Raw genomic sequence first — 17,472 nt, 5'->3', positions numbered from 1 at the left:
CTATTGTATATTTAGTTCGAAAAATCCATTGCCAAACTGAAGTTCAAGATTTGAATATTAAATTTGCTCTCACTAATCTGGATGCGAGACGTTGCCAGCTAAGATTGCATCCGCAAACCAAAAATTTCTAAACTAATCACACTTTTAAATTTCAAAATTAGCTGCTAATTTAGGTAAGAAAAAAGTCTTTTTCCTTTTTTAAACTTGCCATCCGTAAAGTCGACCTAAATTTACCGGTCAATAAAACGACGCCGTTGAGAGTCGGGTAAGCTTATCACAGAAGTCTTGTTGAAGCAAAAAATCAGTAGAGAGTAAAAAAACCAGTGGTACAATTATCAAGAGATTTCAAATCGATTCTTATTACTCGTCAAACGGTGGAGCAGTCAAGGCCACTTTGCATAGAAAGAGAGAGAATCAGAGCCAACAAAGCAAAAAAGGCAAAGAAGAAAGCAGAAAAAAGTTTGTGTGGAGTCCCACCAATACCATCAACTGCATTGTTCTTGTGAAGAGGAAAGTAAAGGGGCTTATTAGGCAAGAACTCAACAAATTGATTAAGCAAAGTTGAATCTGGGGTTTTCATTAAAAGTGTAGTGAAATCGAGAATGGCAAGTCCTGGGTCAGAGAGACTGGCTTTGACGCCGGTGAATCGAACGCCTGTTTCGGCGTCAGGTAGGGTTTCAAGTTCAAGAACCCCTTTGACAGATGAAGTCATATGGAAGCGACTGCGTGAAGCTGGGTTTGATGAGGATTCCATTAAACGAAGAGATAAAGCAGCTCTTATTGCTTATATTGCCAAACTCGAAACTGAGGTCTGTTAATTAATTTTACACTTATTATTTTTACGTTTTAAAGATTTATTACTAGACCCGACTTGTTTGTGACTAAAGCTCAGCGTATTGATTGATTAATAATATGCCCCCTTAAATTCTGCTTTGTTTTTTTTTTTTTTTTTGCTTTCTTTTTTTGGGGCGGTTGAATTTATTACTATCATAGTATTGTCATATGTACTCGTTTTTGTTGAGGCGTACCTACTGTTTAATTTACCCAAGTTCCATTCTAGTAATGTTCTTTATGCCCCTTTAGGAATATTGCTTGAATGAAATAAATATCAAAGTCTATATGCACCTTGGTATTTTCAATTTATTGGCGAACTTGGTTCATGATTGCATCTCTATACTGGATGTAGCTGTATGACCATCAATATCAGATGGGTCTTCTCATCCTGGAAAGGAAGGAGTGGGATTCCAAGAACGAGCAATTTAAAGCAGCTTCCGAGTCAGCTGAACTCTTATACAGGCGCGAACGCGCTGCACGTCAGGCTGATGAGGCTGAAGCTAAGAAACGTGAAGATAATCTGAAGAAAGCTCTTGGGATTGAGAAAGAATGCGTCGCAAACGTATGATTACTCCGCTTGTTTGCTTCCCCAAGTTGTTTCTTTCATTATCTTGCTGACATGTTTTGAATTTTAAACAGATTGAGAAAGCGTTGCATGAGATACGAGCAGAATGTGCTGAATCAAAAGTTGCATCTGAGAGTAAATTGGCTGAAGCACGAAGCATGATGGAGGATGCTCAGAAGAAGTACGCTGATGCAGAGGAAAAATTGCGTAAAGCAGAATCCTTGGAAGCAGAAGCCAGCCTTTTTCAGCGTAGTGCAGAAAGAAAATTACGTGATGTTGAGGCACGAGAAGATGATCTTAGGAGACAGACATTATCATTTAAGTCAGAGTACGTGCTTAAAGTTGATAAGGATGTTCGTCTATTTGTAATGTGGTTTGATGTGTGCTGAGCTCATGTTTCCTAGTAGTTAGACTGTGTAAACACCACTCAGGTTCAACTGCTTGCATGTATTGTACCTTGTTCACTAAGATGCTATTCTCTTCAAGCTCGCCAGGACTTTGCTTCAATGGAAAAGGTAGTACAGCCCCGGGATGTGTGGTAGACGCATGTCTGCTATTTAAGTGAAGAAGGATAGAGCGATGTGCTATTATTTATAGGATTGACTGCCCAGTGTGGTTAGAAAAAAAACATAGACATTTGTTGCGGATAAATATTTACTTTAGTCTTCTAAAAAAAATTAGATGTTTACAGAATATGTATTTTGGTGTAGGAAGACTTTATGTAAATAATTTTGACTGCGGACTGGACTTCAAAGATTAGTTGCTTTCATAAAGGAATGAAAGTCGTATATATTTTGTCATCTTTCAGTGATCTCTTACCAGATCCCACTAGTGGGATTTCAGTGGGTCGTTGTTGTTGTTTCAGTGATCTCTTAAAAGTAAAGGATAGACTGCATTCATGAAATTGACACTTATATCTGCAATTATGTGAATTTTCCACACCAAAGGATTCAATTGTTTCATTCCTTTCAACTAGCAGGGGAATGATCATATTTTAGGTAGTCTAGGACTCTAGGTAGGAAAAGATAATTGCTTGATGATATTTTCTATGGAGGCACACGTGCTATTATTTTCCTCATGCACATTGATTAAGTTAGCATTTTCTATAATCTGTCAGTTGTGAAGCTAAAGAGAAAGAGATCCATCTGGAGAAACAATCTTTATCTGAAAGGCTGAAAACTCTACAGCGGTCGCAGGAAGAGTTACTTGATGCTCAGGCTTTGCTCAATAAGAGGGAAGATTTTATATTTAACAGATCTCAAGAACTGAACAGACGCGAGAAAGACTTGGACAATGCTAAATTAAATTTGGAGAATGACGTTAAAGCCCTGAATGAGGAAAAGCACAATCTGGAGCTGAAACTTAAGTCTATATCAGCAAGAGAGGAAGTGAGCCTATTTCTCTCTTCTTTTACACTGTGCTTATTATGTATATTAGCTTTTTCTGATTAAAGATATTGAAGAATTTATTTGTGCAATTGTTGTGTCTTTTCACAGGCCGTAATGAAAAAGGAATGCGAGCTTACCAAGAAAGAAGAAGAACTACTGCTACTACAGGGGAAACTTGAAAGCAAAGAGATAGTAAAGTTTTGACACTAAAGAAAAATATGTTCCATCCTTTACTGAGAAATACCTTTATTTTCTTATTACTCTGATGAACCATGCAGGCTGGCGTTAAACAGGTTATGGCTAATCAGGAGGCCACGCTAGTAACTAAGATTTCCTCTATCGAGGCTGAGTTGGAAGCAAAACGAAAATTGGTGGAAGATGAGATTCAGACCAAGAGGCGGGCTTGGGAGTTGAAAGATATGGATATTAAGCATCGGGAGGACCTACTTGCTGACAAGGAACACGATTTGGAGATTCAATCAAGAACACTGGTTGAGAAGGAGAAAGAGTTGGAAGACAGGTTACATGTTATTGAGGAAAAAGAAAGAAACCTCCAAGCTACTGAAAAAGAGATAGAGTTGAAGAGAACAGTTTTGCAGCAAGAAAGGGAAGGAATTAACAAAATGAAAAATGATCTTGAAAAGTCGGCGAAAATGCTGGATGAAAAAAGAAAATGCATTGACCATGAGGAAGAAAATGTGGAGGCTATGAAAAGTGAAACTCAAGAGTTGCTGATTCTGGAAACAAGGCTAAAGCAAGAGATAGATATGATCAGAGCAGAAAAGGAAGAGATTGAAAAGGAGGCAGATCGGTTGAAAGCAGAGAAAGCTAAATTTGAGACTGAATGGGAGGTAATTGATGAGAAAAGAGAAGAGTTGCAGAAAGAAGCTGAACGCGTGGCTGAGGAGAGGATAGCCATTTCTAAGCTTCTTAAGGATAGCCGTGACAGCCTGAAAGCAGAGAAGAATGCAATTCAAGAAGAATATAAGCAAAATCTGGAGTCACTTTCTCGTGACCGTGAAGCCTTCATGTATGAAATTGAGCGTGAGCGTGCAGAATGGTTTAGCAAAATTCAGAAAGAACGTGAAAACTTTTTGTTGGATGTTGAGATGCAGAAAAAAGAGCTAGAGAACCGCATTGAAAGAACGCGTGAAGAAATAGAGACTGACCTAAAGGAAAGGGAAAAAGCCTTTGAGGAACAAAAGCAAAGAGAACTTCAGGATATTGCATCTCAGAGGGAGACTGTGGAGAAGGAATTGGAGCATGTTGGGCTGGAGTTGAAGAAACTAGATGCTGAGAGAAAAGATATCAATTTGGATCGTGAGAGAAGGGACAAAGAGTGGGCAGAGCTAAACAATGCTATAGAAGAACTTAAGGTGCAAAGGCTGAAATTAGAGAAACAAAGGGAATTACTTCATGCTGATAGGGAGGAGATTCTTGCTCAGATTGAGCAGTTAAAGAAATTGGAGGATGTTAAGATTATACCAGATCGTATTGTCACACCCAAAAAATTATATTCCGATCTACAATCCACTGAACATAAACATTGTGCAAAAAGGTTTCCGAAGCATCCCTCAGTGCTAAATGCTGGTCCGAATGGGAATTATAATAATGGTGTTGGACAAGATATTTCTTCCATCATGAAAGAAAACGACAATTCATCTTCTCCTCTCTCTACTCCATTCTCATGGCTTAAGAGATGTGCTGATACATTGCTAGATCGTACACAAAGTAACAAAAGGCGGAGGGAAAATGGGGATTTTATAACTGAATCGACCGAGAATGGTGCATCACGGTAATTCCCAGCTCTTAATAACTGACATGTCAAGTGGCACATGCTTTTCTGTTATCCCACTTACCCTTCTGTATTTTTAAAGTTAAAATTGGGTATTGTTCTGATGACTTTATTTGTTTTCTGGTTCTTTCTAGTCCATTATCAACAGCACCAGACGCACCAGAAGTTGAACACTTGGAAGTTCCACCAGACCAAATTCCGGTTGCTGCAGCAGAAACCACTGTGTATGTTGATAAAATTGTTACAGTTCGAGAAGTGACAACAATCGATGTTAAGAAAGTCACGGAGGGAAGTCAGGTGAGCTTTATTCTCTTTATAAAGTTACGTGTTCAAACAATGAAAGCGTTGTTACAGTTTCATCATGATTTAAAATTATCCACTTTTGTAATTTTTGGAAACAGCCTCTCTACCCCTCGGGGTAGGGGTAAGGTTTGCGTACATATTACCCTCCCCAGACCCCACTTGCGGGATTATACTGGGTCGTTGTTGTTGTTGTTGTTGTACCGCCTTAACACTGCATATTTAGAGTAGTTTAGTTATTATGTGATACATGGAGTAATCCTCTGGCTTGATTCTCTACTACACCCTCTGTTTTAGTCAATTTTTTTTTGCTTTTCTATAACCCACATTATCTGCTGCGGTCGTTTTTCCAGCTTCTTTTCTATTTTATCATTTGTGCTTTCAAACTTCAGATAATTACCCAGCATTCTAATTGTGTGAAACTCAGGCAGTGCAAGTTTCCTCTTTTTCAATGTACATGCAATGCACTGATAGATACTCCCTCCGTTTCAATTTGTATGAACCTATTTCCTTTTTAGTCCATGCCAAAAAGAATGACCCCTTTCCATATTTGGAAACATTTACCTTTATGTAATGATTTATAGCCACACAAATATGTGCCTCATTTTACACCTTCAAAAGTGTTGTCTCTTTTGAACTCCGTGCCCAATCAAATAGGTTCACATGAATTGAAACGGAGGGAGTATAAGTTAGGAGGCAAGTCTAATTTGTCTTATGCATTAAAAGTAGGTGTATTCTTCCGTCTCAGTTATTAGTCCTAGATTCTATTTTGAGTTATCTGAAACTTGGTGTCCACTCTTATAGAGAGGAAACTTCTCTCTACAATCAGTTACCTTTCAATGTGGGACCTATTTTCTCACCAAAGAGAGTTTGAGATCTTTTTCGAATTTTATATTTCTACCTTTAGACCCTCACATATTCAAGTACAATGAAATTCCAGCTTTCACATGAATACCTGTTCCCTTGCCCAGTTATATTAGGACAGTTGGGATGAAGAGAGTATGATAAAGAGTCTGGTTTCATCGAATTGAAGAGGCTATCCTAGTTGTATTGGTTGTGGCTGTTGAATTTAGCTTTTGATTTGCCTCTCTTCTTCCCAAATTATGCTTTTAGGGTGAGGATTTCGCAAAGTACCTTTTTCTTTTCACGTTATGTTTGATGTGAATCATAAAAGCATGCTTCTGCAGGAAACTCTGTCTGGGGAAAGTGGTCAGAAGGCGGGGAACAATGGTAGCTTGGAATCAGATCAAAATGGGAAGCCTGAGGGCAGATCCCAAAGGACTAGGGCAAAGAGGAAGTAGTGAGATTGCCAGATGTGAGAAGAGTAGCACTTGAGCCTCAAATAATTTGCTGTTTGCTTTTTTTTTTATTTTTAATTTCAAACTTTCAGGTTTTCCTACAAAAAATTTCAAGCTAACTTCTGATGGTGACTGGTGGTACTCTACTGCCATGTTTGGTGACTAGTTATGTGCTTCCCAAACATGTAAATGTCTCAGGCTAACTCATACCCTCAAGTATTTTTGTAAATGGCAATTTTTAGAATAGGTATGGTTGTGAATGTTTAGTGTTTATCAAAGAGCTGTGGTTGTAAGTAACATTATATCAAAGTGGTTTGTGTGTCGTCTGCTATTTTGGTTTGCTTATTGTGGTAAATGCAGCTTTGTGCTGAGATTTTGGGGATTATGTAGTAGTGAATTCGAGTTATTTGTGCTTTTCTCCCCGTGTTTCTAGACCAAGGCATTCTAGTATGGTTGATCTATTCCATTACATTATTTCTTCCCCATGTTTGTAATAAGATCATTTACAGATGTATGATGCTTAAGCAAAGACGAGATATCGGGGGATGAATGAGAGATGGCTCTCTGAGGGATCTGTATGTAGTATGGTAGTAAAAGTTAAAAGTATTACTTAGACCTATTCATGTTGGTGGATGTAAAATGTGTGAGGCCCATTATACCAAAATGTAGGCAAATACTCTAGCTAGCTTACGTCATTGTTCTCCAAAAAGATCATAATATTTGCTATGAGATTTTGTTCTCTATGATTCTTATATTATTTAGAAGGTAATGTAAATTGCACATTAAATACAAGACCATGTCTCAAGTTCTTTGTTTACATTAACGGAATTACCTAATGTAAATAGTTAACTAAGGCTTCTAGGCTCAATTTAAGATGCTCTGGTCAAGTTTCTTTTTTTTTTTTTTTTTCATCATTTCTTTTTGTATGGTTCACTTTGGTGACCTATCATGTGGTAAAAAGAACAAAATTTGAAAGAATAATAAATGGAGCACACCGAAGAAAGATTTTAAATATGATAAGTCCCCTTTGGATTCGAGCAGGAAATGAAGAACGGAAATAAAGCGTTTTTAACTTAAGTTTCGGAGACCTGTTGGAATTTAAGGTGGAGAACTGTTGCACGTCAGACCTGTACAAGAGAAATTGGAGCAGTTGAAGTCCAATAATGATGTTGCTTCAGACAACTTTCAAACAATGAACTTACTCTTGGTCAACTTTTGAAACTTACTTTGAAGCCAAATTTCTCTGTTGTCCTATTGATAATGTAATCCGCTCAAATCTGAATCTCGCATAGAATCCATAAATGATCAAAGCATCTCAAATGGAGAAAAGTTAAATTTTGTTTGGATAATACGAGCGGTCAGACAAGTTTTAATGGTGACAGGATTTACAACAATCAAACAATGTAGAGCCGGGAATCGTGCTATACTGGGAGCAAAAATTTCAATTGTCCACCTTTTCTACACCTTATTCTTAATCCCTCTCCTAGTCAACAACCCACTCCATGTACCAACTTGGGAGTTTCGCAAGGTTTACCAATGTCAATGTAGGATAGTCTAATGATCAACAGATCAACACTCAATCAATAGATTTCTGGGTTTGAATCCAGCGACCTCCTTCACTGCTAGATCAAGTTGGTCTTTCGCAAGTTAACTCTTTAAGAAGATGCCACACTATTCTTTTCACATGCTAGTTCATTATAGGCCATATAATAGTATTAATTTCCCTTCTTCATTGTACTTGCAAAAACTAATGGGGTAATAAAAAATTTAGTAGGAAGATCTCGAAATTTTAACTTGCTTAAATTAAGTGTCCTCTTCTAGCTTCCGGATAACCATGGTATGTGAAAGTACACAAAGCAGACGACCCAAGTTCAGAACATATTGTCCTTTGACGTTCTCTGAGATAAAGTTATTTACTGTGCAACAACCAGATGACGGTAAATTTGTGAAATAACAAAATTTTACGAGCAATCAGCAAAATTTGAGTGGAAACGACTATTTATAGATGAAGGATACATATCAAACACAGACATATTTGACACGCATCATGGGATGAATAATCAAGGTACACTCTGGATCACAAGTGTCTGAAAACTTCCAAGTTAAAATTTTATGCACCAACAGAAAATACTACTCTTGATTGGAAGCTCACTTAAGCTTGACAATCCAACCCATCTTATCCTCTGTGAGTCCCATTTGTAGACTAGTAAGTGCAGAGTATAATTGCTGCGACACAAGACCAACCCCATTATTTCCATATGTTACCCTGCAAAAGTGACTCCAATAAGAATTGATATCTAGTATAGATGCGCACATATTAGAATCACACATCGACACAATCAATATACAGGAAACATCATTTGATGCATCATCAGCTGGGCAAAACAAAACCAAAAAATGTGTATACCTTTTCCCTTGATGAGTAATGCTACCCACAGGAGATACAACCACTGCTGTTCCCGTACAAAAAACTTCATCAGCATCAAGCAATTCATCCACGGACACCAGTCGTTCCTCAACCTACAAATTGACATCATGGTATCAGAATTGTACTGATGCGACAGTTAAAGCCCTATTGTGCATACCAACTTAGTATAACACCACACAAATCCATCATAATTACTAGAAGGAACATAGCAGTTGCACATTCTTTTCCAAAATTCAATTCTCAACAATAAGCTGAATGCTTGCTATTACACCAGCAACCTAATCTTCCAAGTGACCCTGGCATAAATTTGGTGAGGTAAAAGAAAAAAGCTGACTTATTGTAGTAAGTTGAATCCAGAGGAATTTCTTAACATCCTACTAGCAAGAAGATAAACATATAAGTCAGAGTTATTCAAAACAAATGGTGTCTACTTACTTAAATTTGAATGATACATCAGACATTTTGATGCTAATGTGCCTCACCTCTTTTTTTCTTTTGTGAAGGTAAATTTTTATCGATGTGATGAGAAAGCCCGGCATACTAGTTGTATACGTGAAATAGTGGAATTCTAATGGCAAACATGGTTCTCTATGAAGGATATTCACCATCAACACTTCATTAAGTGTCTCACTTCATTCAAATGTTCAATCCTCAATATTTCTAATGCTTATTCGTTGAAAACATAATAGCTTCCCTGGTATTATTTTCACTGATCTCGATTATGTCGTCATTTTGATTTTGTAACCACAATGATGCTTCAGAGCCTTCTAGACTATAGTTCATCGAAAATATAACATAATAAGTTTGAACTTCCTTATGGGTTAAGACTAGGGGATCTTATTATGGGTTGCTTGGTAGCATGTTGTGCATCCTGGGGTCTTGGATCAACAAAGGCACCTCGGAAAAAAGGAAAAGAAAATGCAGAAAAGAAGAGGAAACACCCCCTTCCCCCTCCCCAACCCCCCCCCCCCTCTCCTGCAAATGAAAAAGAAAAGGCGAAATACATAAACAGCCCCTCCAAGTTGTCCACAACGGTCATTTGAACACCTTAACTTGTTATGTGACCATATAGACACCTCTGCTTCGTAGAAGTATATTCTCTTAAACCCCTTATGCTGACATGGCAAATTTTGTGTGTTACACTTACATCTAAGCGCGTGAAGATCTTTAAAATTAGGCTTATCCTTTTTTGGGGGTTTGGATAAAAACACAACAACTGAACTGGGGGTTTGGATTTTCATTCAACCTCCGCAAGATGTGATTTTCAGTAGCCGTTCAATAACTTTCCGATCGACGAGACTATCATCGACAACAAGAACATGAACTTCATCAGAATCAAAAGACGGGCACAAATTATCAAACTCCTCCATCTTCTCCACCCTCCACCGCCGCGAAAATACTCCATTCATCGCCATGACTAAAATATACTTCGGAAGAAGTGAAAAACAGAATTTTCTAGGGAGAAGAAGTGAGAAAACAGTGTTGTTTGTTCATATTATACAAAAGGGGTGTTGGAATATTAGTAAAATGTCTTCTTCATATACGAATTACGATATCTTTTACTTTCTCTCTCTCTATCTATGAAAACGAAAAGAGTGTTCAAAATCAAATCTGGTGAATCCAATTTTCACTCAATTTCATGGGTGAAAATTGCCGGAAATCACTGACCACCACTCAATTTCATTCAATTTTATGTGGGTTTTTGTCATCCAATTTCTTGGAAGGTGCTAGAAAATCAGTGTGAGGCGTTATTTGGAGGGAAGGGAGTGGGGGGCGAGAGGGGGAGTGAGAAGGAAGAAGATGAAGGAGGGGGGGGGGGGGTTGGTTAATTAATAAAAAGATTTTTTTAATGTATTTAGTTTATATTTATCAAAAATTTTATTATAAATTACACATATCATTCTTTAATTGGTTCATTTGCATGTCACTGGCGAGTGCAACTCACATATATAGTCTGCCAGACTCGGGTGTTCACGAGATACATTTAATAGCCACTTGAAATGTTAAAATGAAAAAGGGATCAGTTAAGGTGTTCAAATGACAGTTTTGGACAACTTGGAGGGGCTGTTTATGTATTTCGTCATAAGAAAACTAAGAAGAAAAATAGGAGAAAGTTCATGAACAAATATAAGAAAAGGAAATAGTCAAGAGAGGAAGAGCGCTGGCAAGGATGACTAACAGAGATGGAAGCAAGGTGACTAAGATGGATTAGGGGAGGCGCAGCGCCGGCACAAGGTAAGGAAGACAAAGGAGAGGACAACTGATGGTAAGGGGATTGTTTTGGGGAGGAGGGGGGACATGGTGACCAGATGGTTGCTGATAGTCACCGGGGTAGTTAACACTCACAGGAGGTCATTGGGAGAATGCGAATAGCTGGAGCTGAGAGGAAGACGAAGGAAGAAGTGAATTGGGAAAATTAATGATAATTGTATTGGCGGATAAAATGGTCCTTTTTCATCAAACTTACAGAGAATAATCAGAGCATTTTAATACCACCAACCAGGGGAAAAATACTCCCAGAATGGCGGAAAATAAATCTGGTATTTAGATCCAATCCAAACTTAGTTTACCATTTCTGTGGTAATTTTAATCAAGCATCAGTCAATTTCCTAAGGTTTACCAAACAACATCTTAATATTTTTATATGACAGTCACTAAATAAATTAAGAATGAAACTCAACCTACCACAAAAATAACAGAATTTAAACCAGCATTAGCATAAGTGCAAGCATATTATGTTGAAAACAAACTGGGGTACCTGGAATCCTTGACTAAGAGCTACGTCGATTATGCTCTTTCGTGTAATACCAGGCAGAATTGTCCCTTTAATTGCAGGAGTTACTATCAGATTACCCTGGAAACATGGTATCAAATAACATAGTTGCCTTCATTAATATGACAGTTTCATATCATTTAAGTAAAGAGATTGTTCAGAGAACTCATAGTTACATATATCCATGTGCAACAAACAAATAAATAAAATGATCCCTTGTTCCAATTTGTATGGCATAGTTTTTGTATGGCATAGTTTTACATGAAGTTAAAAGAAAATGGAATCATAAAACTTGTGGTCTTAAAGAACATTTGTGCGGCTATAAGATTTTTGAAACTAGTGGTCTTAAACATGCCATCACATTTCTGTGGCTATAAAAGCTTCTCGTTAAAGGTAAAATGAAATTTCAAGTCGATTGTTTCCAAATATTGAAATATACCAATTTTTTAGGAGAGAATAACAAGGAAATAATGCTAAACAATTGGATCGGAGGGAGTAATAATAAGTCCTATGCTAATCTTTGAGAAAGTTTAAAAAAAAAAGTTTTTTTGTGTAGATAAATGCAAGTTGAAAAAGATTTTGCACACAAGAATCCTAAGATCTCTTTTTTTGGGGTGGTCAACAGAGACAATTCTTCTCTAGACTGCTGGAAGATTAAATTGATTAACAAATCCACTCACATATTAATAAGACATTATCTTCCACAAAACCAAGTCTAAGTGTAAGAATAGAACGCATGTATCAAGGGTTAAACTTTCAAATACAAGAACCAAAACTTATGAAAAGATTGTGATAAGTGAAAAACTAAGATATTACAAAAATCCATCTACCAGCAGAAAACCCACATGTTCATAAAACAACAACAATAACAAGCCTAGTAAAATCCCACAAGTGGGGTATGGGGAGGGTGAAGTGTACGCAGACCTTACCCCTACCTAATGAAGATAGATAGGTTGTTTCCGAAAGACAGTAGCAACAACCAGGTAATTAGACATGGGCACAAATGAAGATACGTGCAGCAACAGATATCTAATAATACGACACTATAAAATAGATTCAGTCTTGCTGGAAATAATGACACAATATGAAATAGCAAGGGGCTAGGCATAGAAAAAAACCCACATGTTCATAAGCAAGACAAAAAGAATAAAGGTAAAGGCTTAAAAGATTTTTTTGCAAGAACATATTTAGAAAGAAATTTTGTCTTCTTTATCGAATAAAGTTCTTATGTCATTGATTACTTCTACAAAACCAGTATCACATTCTCATTCAGGCACCACTAGCAACATATCTTACAAGGAGGACATGGAATATTGGCCCGAATTTATACCTTCACAATAAAGACATTGCAAGAGGAAACCTCTTCTAAGTATCTTTTCTGAACACTATCGAGGTACAAAACATCGGAATAGCCTTTTGCTTTAGCGGCACTCTGTGCCTTCAGAACCTACAGCAAAACCCAAAGATGAAACTGAATCATCAAGGAGACTTGATAAATATCAACAATTTGAACGGTGCAAGTAGCATTTCTTCCCATGAAACCATCTCGCATTTCTTTTTACCTATGTGTAGGCAAAAACTAGATTAATGTTCTTCACCTTTGATACATGCGAAGTAATGACATGAAGTGTAGTCCAAAATACATGAAGGAACTCTAGTTAGGTCAATTGCGTAAGAATTCAAACAATTGTTAGAAAATGACATAATAAACTTGTTAGAGAGATATAGAAGTGTAAGGGGAAAACTAATTGCAAAATATTTGATCATATCTTTGTGAAATACAAAAAGATGAGGATGACATAAAGAAGGAATAAAGAAGCTCAAGTGGGAACTCATGGATGTTTATTCTTGTGAATCTCTATGAAGAAAATGTAACTAAGGCTTACAATTAAGGCGTTTGGCAGATAAATTTGTGCTTTACTCAAACAAATATTCTAATAATTAAAGCTCCATAAGGATAGCTCACTGCAGCATAATTTCCAACAGTCTTGACGCCTCCGGTACCACCAGGGGTTGCGCGGTGCATTTCAGTCTCAACTACCAAATTTATTGGTGCCAAACCTTCCTGCGGACAAAGAAAAAAGGGAAACAGATAAGCAGAGAGAGGGACCTGCCATATAACATGATTATCAAAAGGTTTGAAAAATAAGCATGATTGTTGTAAATTTTTCATGTTTATTTTCAAACCTTCTGATAATCAGCAACAAAACTACTTTTGTACAAGTATCTAAGTTGTTCTGGTAACTGCTGTTGAGTTAACCCCCCCCCCCCCCCCCCCAACCTTTTGTCAGTCCCAAATAATTTGCTAAATTCCATCGTGCCAAGGACTTATATACCACACCCAAGCTTCGAGATCTCATAGCTAGTTGAAGGTATTCAAATGACTAATGTGATATATCATCGTAAAAGTTAAGTATTTTGATATAACTTACACTCCGACTTCGTAACTCTAGCTTTTCTCACGATAGTTAGCAATTATCAAATTAATGAAGATAGTTTAACTACATTTCAAACAATTAATAGTCTGAGCTGTACTTCGAATATTGACATGCAGAAACAAGTTTTTTTTTTATAGGCAGAAGCAAGCACTAAAAAGAGAAGATACACTAAAATCAGTAATAAGTATGGATCAGAGAAACCAAGGATCCAGAAAAATTACCTTAAAATAATTTCCAACAGGAGATACATAAATCAGAAATGTGTACGCAGGAGCTGGAGCAAGACCAAGGACAGCTCCACTCCCCATAAGCAGCGGCCTTATGTACAATGAACCTTTTCCTGGAGGAGGAATCTGAAGTAAGCAAAGAAAAAAGGATTTAGCAGGTGCACGAGTCACTCAATAACATAACTTTTAAATGAAGAGAAGTAACACGTTACCCATCTTTCATTTGCCAAAACAGTGGCTTTTACTGCTTCCACAAACTGTTCAACAGACGGTGAAGGCATACACATGCGTTCAGCACCCATATTCAAGCGCATTGCATTTTCCTCAGGTCGAAACAACAATATATTGCCATCATGTTTTCGATATGCTTTTAAACCTTCGAACAATCCCTATTAATATTTCCAATAGCATTTTTAGTGACTCTGACACATGAAGTGAATCAGTAACCATTCAAATGAATAACAAAGAAATATCTTTAAGAATAAGAAAGGTTTCGTGAGATACTATCATAATACAAAAGGGTAAAAACTAACCTGTCCATAATTTAATATTCCAGCAGATGGGCTCAACTCAATGTTACCAAAACGCTGTAATTCACCCTTAGAAAAGTTTTCACCTTGAGAACATTTCATGACATACATATAATCAGTAGGCATAAAGCCAAACCCAAGGTTGTCCCAATCAATGTCGGCTAATTCAGATGTTATGTTGCTGTTATAAAAACAAAGATCTTATCAGTTACGTGGAAAGCAATAAGCAAGTAATGCAAAGGATGTAGAGCCGCTTCATAGATTGTCTGTAAATTAAATAACTGTATGACCCACAGGGAAACTGCATTTGACTAAGTCCGCGAGCTCTACCATGAAGTTGTTGTTTTTTTCTCTTTTTAATTGATGCATTCTAATGGTACTTGCATTGGAGAGAGTACTCACTTCCCTTTCTCACTGTAAAATGTAAATAGCATTCACTGACCGTTGTCCTTCAGATAATTGATTGATATGTTAAGGCATTTTTGTTCTTCAAGAACGCATAATCTTAGACATCTAGAGTGACTAGCCTATGATGCTAGAGTTTTAAGGTTAAGGAAACTAAGTAGAATGTTTTAAGGTCAAGACCCTGAAAGTAAAAGATTTTTTTTTATTTTTTATCAAGCCCCTGAAAGTATAAGATTCTATTCAAGTTTGTTCAGGTCATGTGTCACTAGTTCGTTGTAGTGAGCACTTTTTTCATAAGTTGATAGTGTAATTACTACCACCACTGGTTTGTGTGAAAGGACAAGAAAATAGTTACTAACATATTCCAAGTTCAATCTCTCTCTTTCTCTCTCCCACTCTAATAAATCATGAGTATAGAAGAAGGCAAAAGTTGCAAAAGAGAAGTAGCATCATTGTGTAATTTATGTTGTCACCTAAATGTAGCTCGAGAACAGAAAAGACATAAAAGTTTCTATATTTTGCTTGGTTCTGCCCAATGTGAGTACCTCAGTGTTGTAAAAAGCGAGCGCTTCCTCGCTTAAAGCGAGAAGCGAAGCGAGGCGAGGCATCTGGCGCTTCTCTTAACTGAAGCATAGCAGATTTACAAAAGCGTTCGCTTCTCTTGAAAAAGCGAGAAGCGATGCGAAGCGTAACAAGCGAGCGCTTCTCTTTATAACTGGGCTGCCAACATATTTAATTAAAAACTAAAAAGGCTGTCTTTTTTTAAAAGACCATCGAGCCAGCAGCAACAGAGAACAACAGAGGCAACCTAGGGTTCAAGTTTTCTACACTCTTCAACTTCAAGATCATCAAGTTTGGTCCCAGGTATGTGATTTCTTCTTCCTCCTCCTCCTCCTTCTTCTTCTTCTTTTTTTTTTTTTTCTTTCACTGTTTCAGTGTCCAAATAGCAGCGAAATGCTGGCGAATTTTTTTTTTCCCCTTCAGTTCTTCTTTCTCATTCTTCTTCTTCATTTTCTTGCATTGTTTCAGTGATAAAAATGCTGAAATGCTGCTCATTTTTTCGTTTCAGTTATACTGCCCTTTTTCGTATACTTACTAGCATTTTCTTCATATTATTTATTCTTAGTTCTTATTGCCTTTCTTATGTGTTATGTAGTTGTTCTTTTAATGGCACCAAAAAAATATATAAAAAAGACCCGGCTTGGGCTTATTCTGCAAGAGTTAGCGAGACAAACAAGATGGCAATTAGATGTCTTTTTTGTGACAAAATTTCGAATGGGGAATCTATCGTCAAAAAGCGCATCTAATCGATAGAAGAATAGGATGCTCATTTTGTGCTTTAATTGATGCTACTCTTTAGTTTTTACATTGAAGTATTGAACATTACTTACAGTTACATGTGTTGTCTATGAAGTATTTATTTTAATATATCTTTCTAAATTCCGCTTCACTTTAAAAAAGCGAGCGCTTCGCTTCGCGCTTTAAGCGAAAAGGGGCTTGTCGATTTTCCTCGCTTCACGCTCTTCACAACACTGGGGTACCTAAATGCAGATGGGGAACAGACAAGACCCAGAAAATCTCTAAATTCTCTAATCAACAATTTGTGACATGAAACTGATTCTATTTCCTTAGTCTAGAATATTCGACGGCCATGCACCATTTAAAAAGTAGTAATTGCCAATTACACACACGAGAGAACACAATAATGATTCAGTATATATGCTTTAAGAGCAGGACATCTGGATCCTAAAATTAGAAGAAATAAAAGCCGATAGAAAAAAGCAAAAATACCTTGCCGGAGAAGCCACACGAAGTGTATTTCCATTGTTTATGGCGTTATTATTAATGTAAGAAGCATAATGCGACTGCTTCTGAAGCTGCAATACAAATTTCAACACACAAAATTAACCAAATCTACACGAATGAGCCAATCTAAACACAAACCATAGGCATGCACGGATTTATGAAGCCACGTACACATTAGCTAACAACATACAAACACGTATCCATTAAACATCAACAAGTTCAATCGAAACACACGAGTAAACGACATTTCAATAGCTGAGAAGAAAAAAAAAAAAAAAAACCTTGAGCGGAAGAGGACAAAAATGGTGTTTATCCGTGAAAGGAGGAGGAAGAAGCTTAATAGCACTTCGTGATGGAGCAAGAAGGTGGTGATGGTGGCCGGGATTAGGCTGAAGGCCGGCGAACACGGCGGCGCTCTCCATTTATTATCCTTGCGTTATCTCTATGCACGGCCTCCTTGCTCCGGCGTTGAAAATTAACAGATGTATGTATTTTACTAAAGACACTTTTAAAAATGTCTGCTGTTATATTTGGTGACTATGCTTTTTACATATCTATCCAATATATTGACTAGACCACACCAATCATATAAAAATTAATTAGTACTATGGTTTATTAAACCCTAGTTTGAATATTGTAAATGTACAACGAGTGGATCAGGCCGTTCCTCAAAAAGCTAATAATG

The 17,472-nt window shown here is 37.1% G+C and overlaps 2 protein-coding genes across 2 annotated transcripts; one reads left to right on the top strand and one right to left on the bottom strand.

Annotated features, from left to right (window-relative positions):
- The first annotated feature begins 294 nt into the window (after window positions 1-294).
- On the top strand, window positions 295-6,614 carry LOC109244695 (protein CROWDED NUCLEI 4). Its single transcript, XM_019411828.1, has 8 exons — window positions 295-809; window positions 1,187-1,396; window positions 1,474-1,727; window positions 2,517-2,787; window positions 2,896-2,979; window positions 3,066-4,582; window positions 4,717-4,879; window positions 6,070-6,614. Exons 1-8 carry the CDS (start codon window positions 603-605, stop codon window positions 6,181-6,183), a joined length of 2,820 nt encoding a protein of 939 aa, XP_019267373.1. The 5' UTR covers window positions 295-602; the 3' UTR covers window positions 6,184-6,614.
- A 1,498-nt stretch (window positions 6,615-8,112) lies between these two features.
- Window positions 8,113-17,472, bottom strand: LOC109244694 (branched-chain-amino-acid aminotransferase 3, chloroplastic-like). The gene is made up of 10 exons (XM_019411827.1): window positions 17,069-17,472; window positions 16,773-16,858; window positions 14,580-14,757; window positions 14,259-14,435; window positions 14,041-14,172; window positions 13,348-13,446; window positions 12,712-12,828; window positions 11,367-11,462; window positions 8,588-8,700; window positions 8,113-8,446 (listed from the first exon to the last, which is right to left on the bottom strand). The coding sequence occupies exons 1-10, from the start codon at window positions 17,207-17,209 to the stop codon at window positions 8,329-8,331; spliced, it is 1,257 nt and encodes a 418-aa protein (XP_019267372.1). The 5' UTR covers window positions 17,210-17,472; the 3' UTR covers window positions 8,113-8,328.

The sequence above is a fragment of the Nicotiana attenuata genome, unplaced genomic scaffold (genome assembly GCF_001879085.1).
Source record: "Nicotiana attenuata strain UT unplaced genomic scaffold, NIATTr2, whole genome shotgun sequence".
In the NCBI taxonomy this organism is placed as follows: domain Eukaryota; kingdom Viridiplantae; phylum Streptophyta; class Magnoliopsida; order Solanales; family Solanaceae; genus Nicotiana; species Nicotiana attenuata.
Note: the sequence above shows the minus strand (reverse complement) of the source record. Positions and strands in the feature narration are given on the sequence as shown.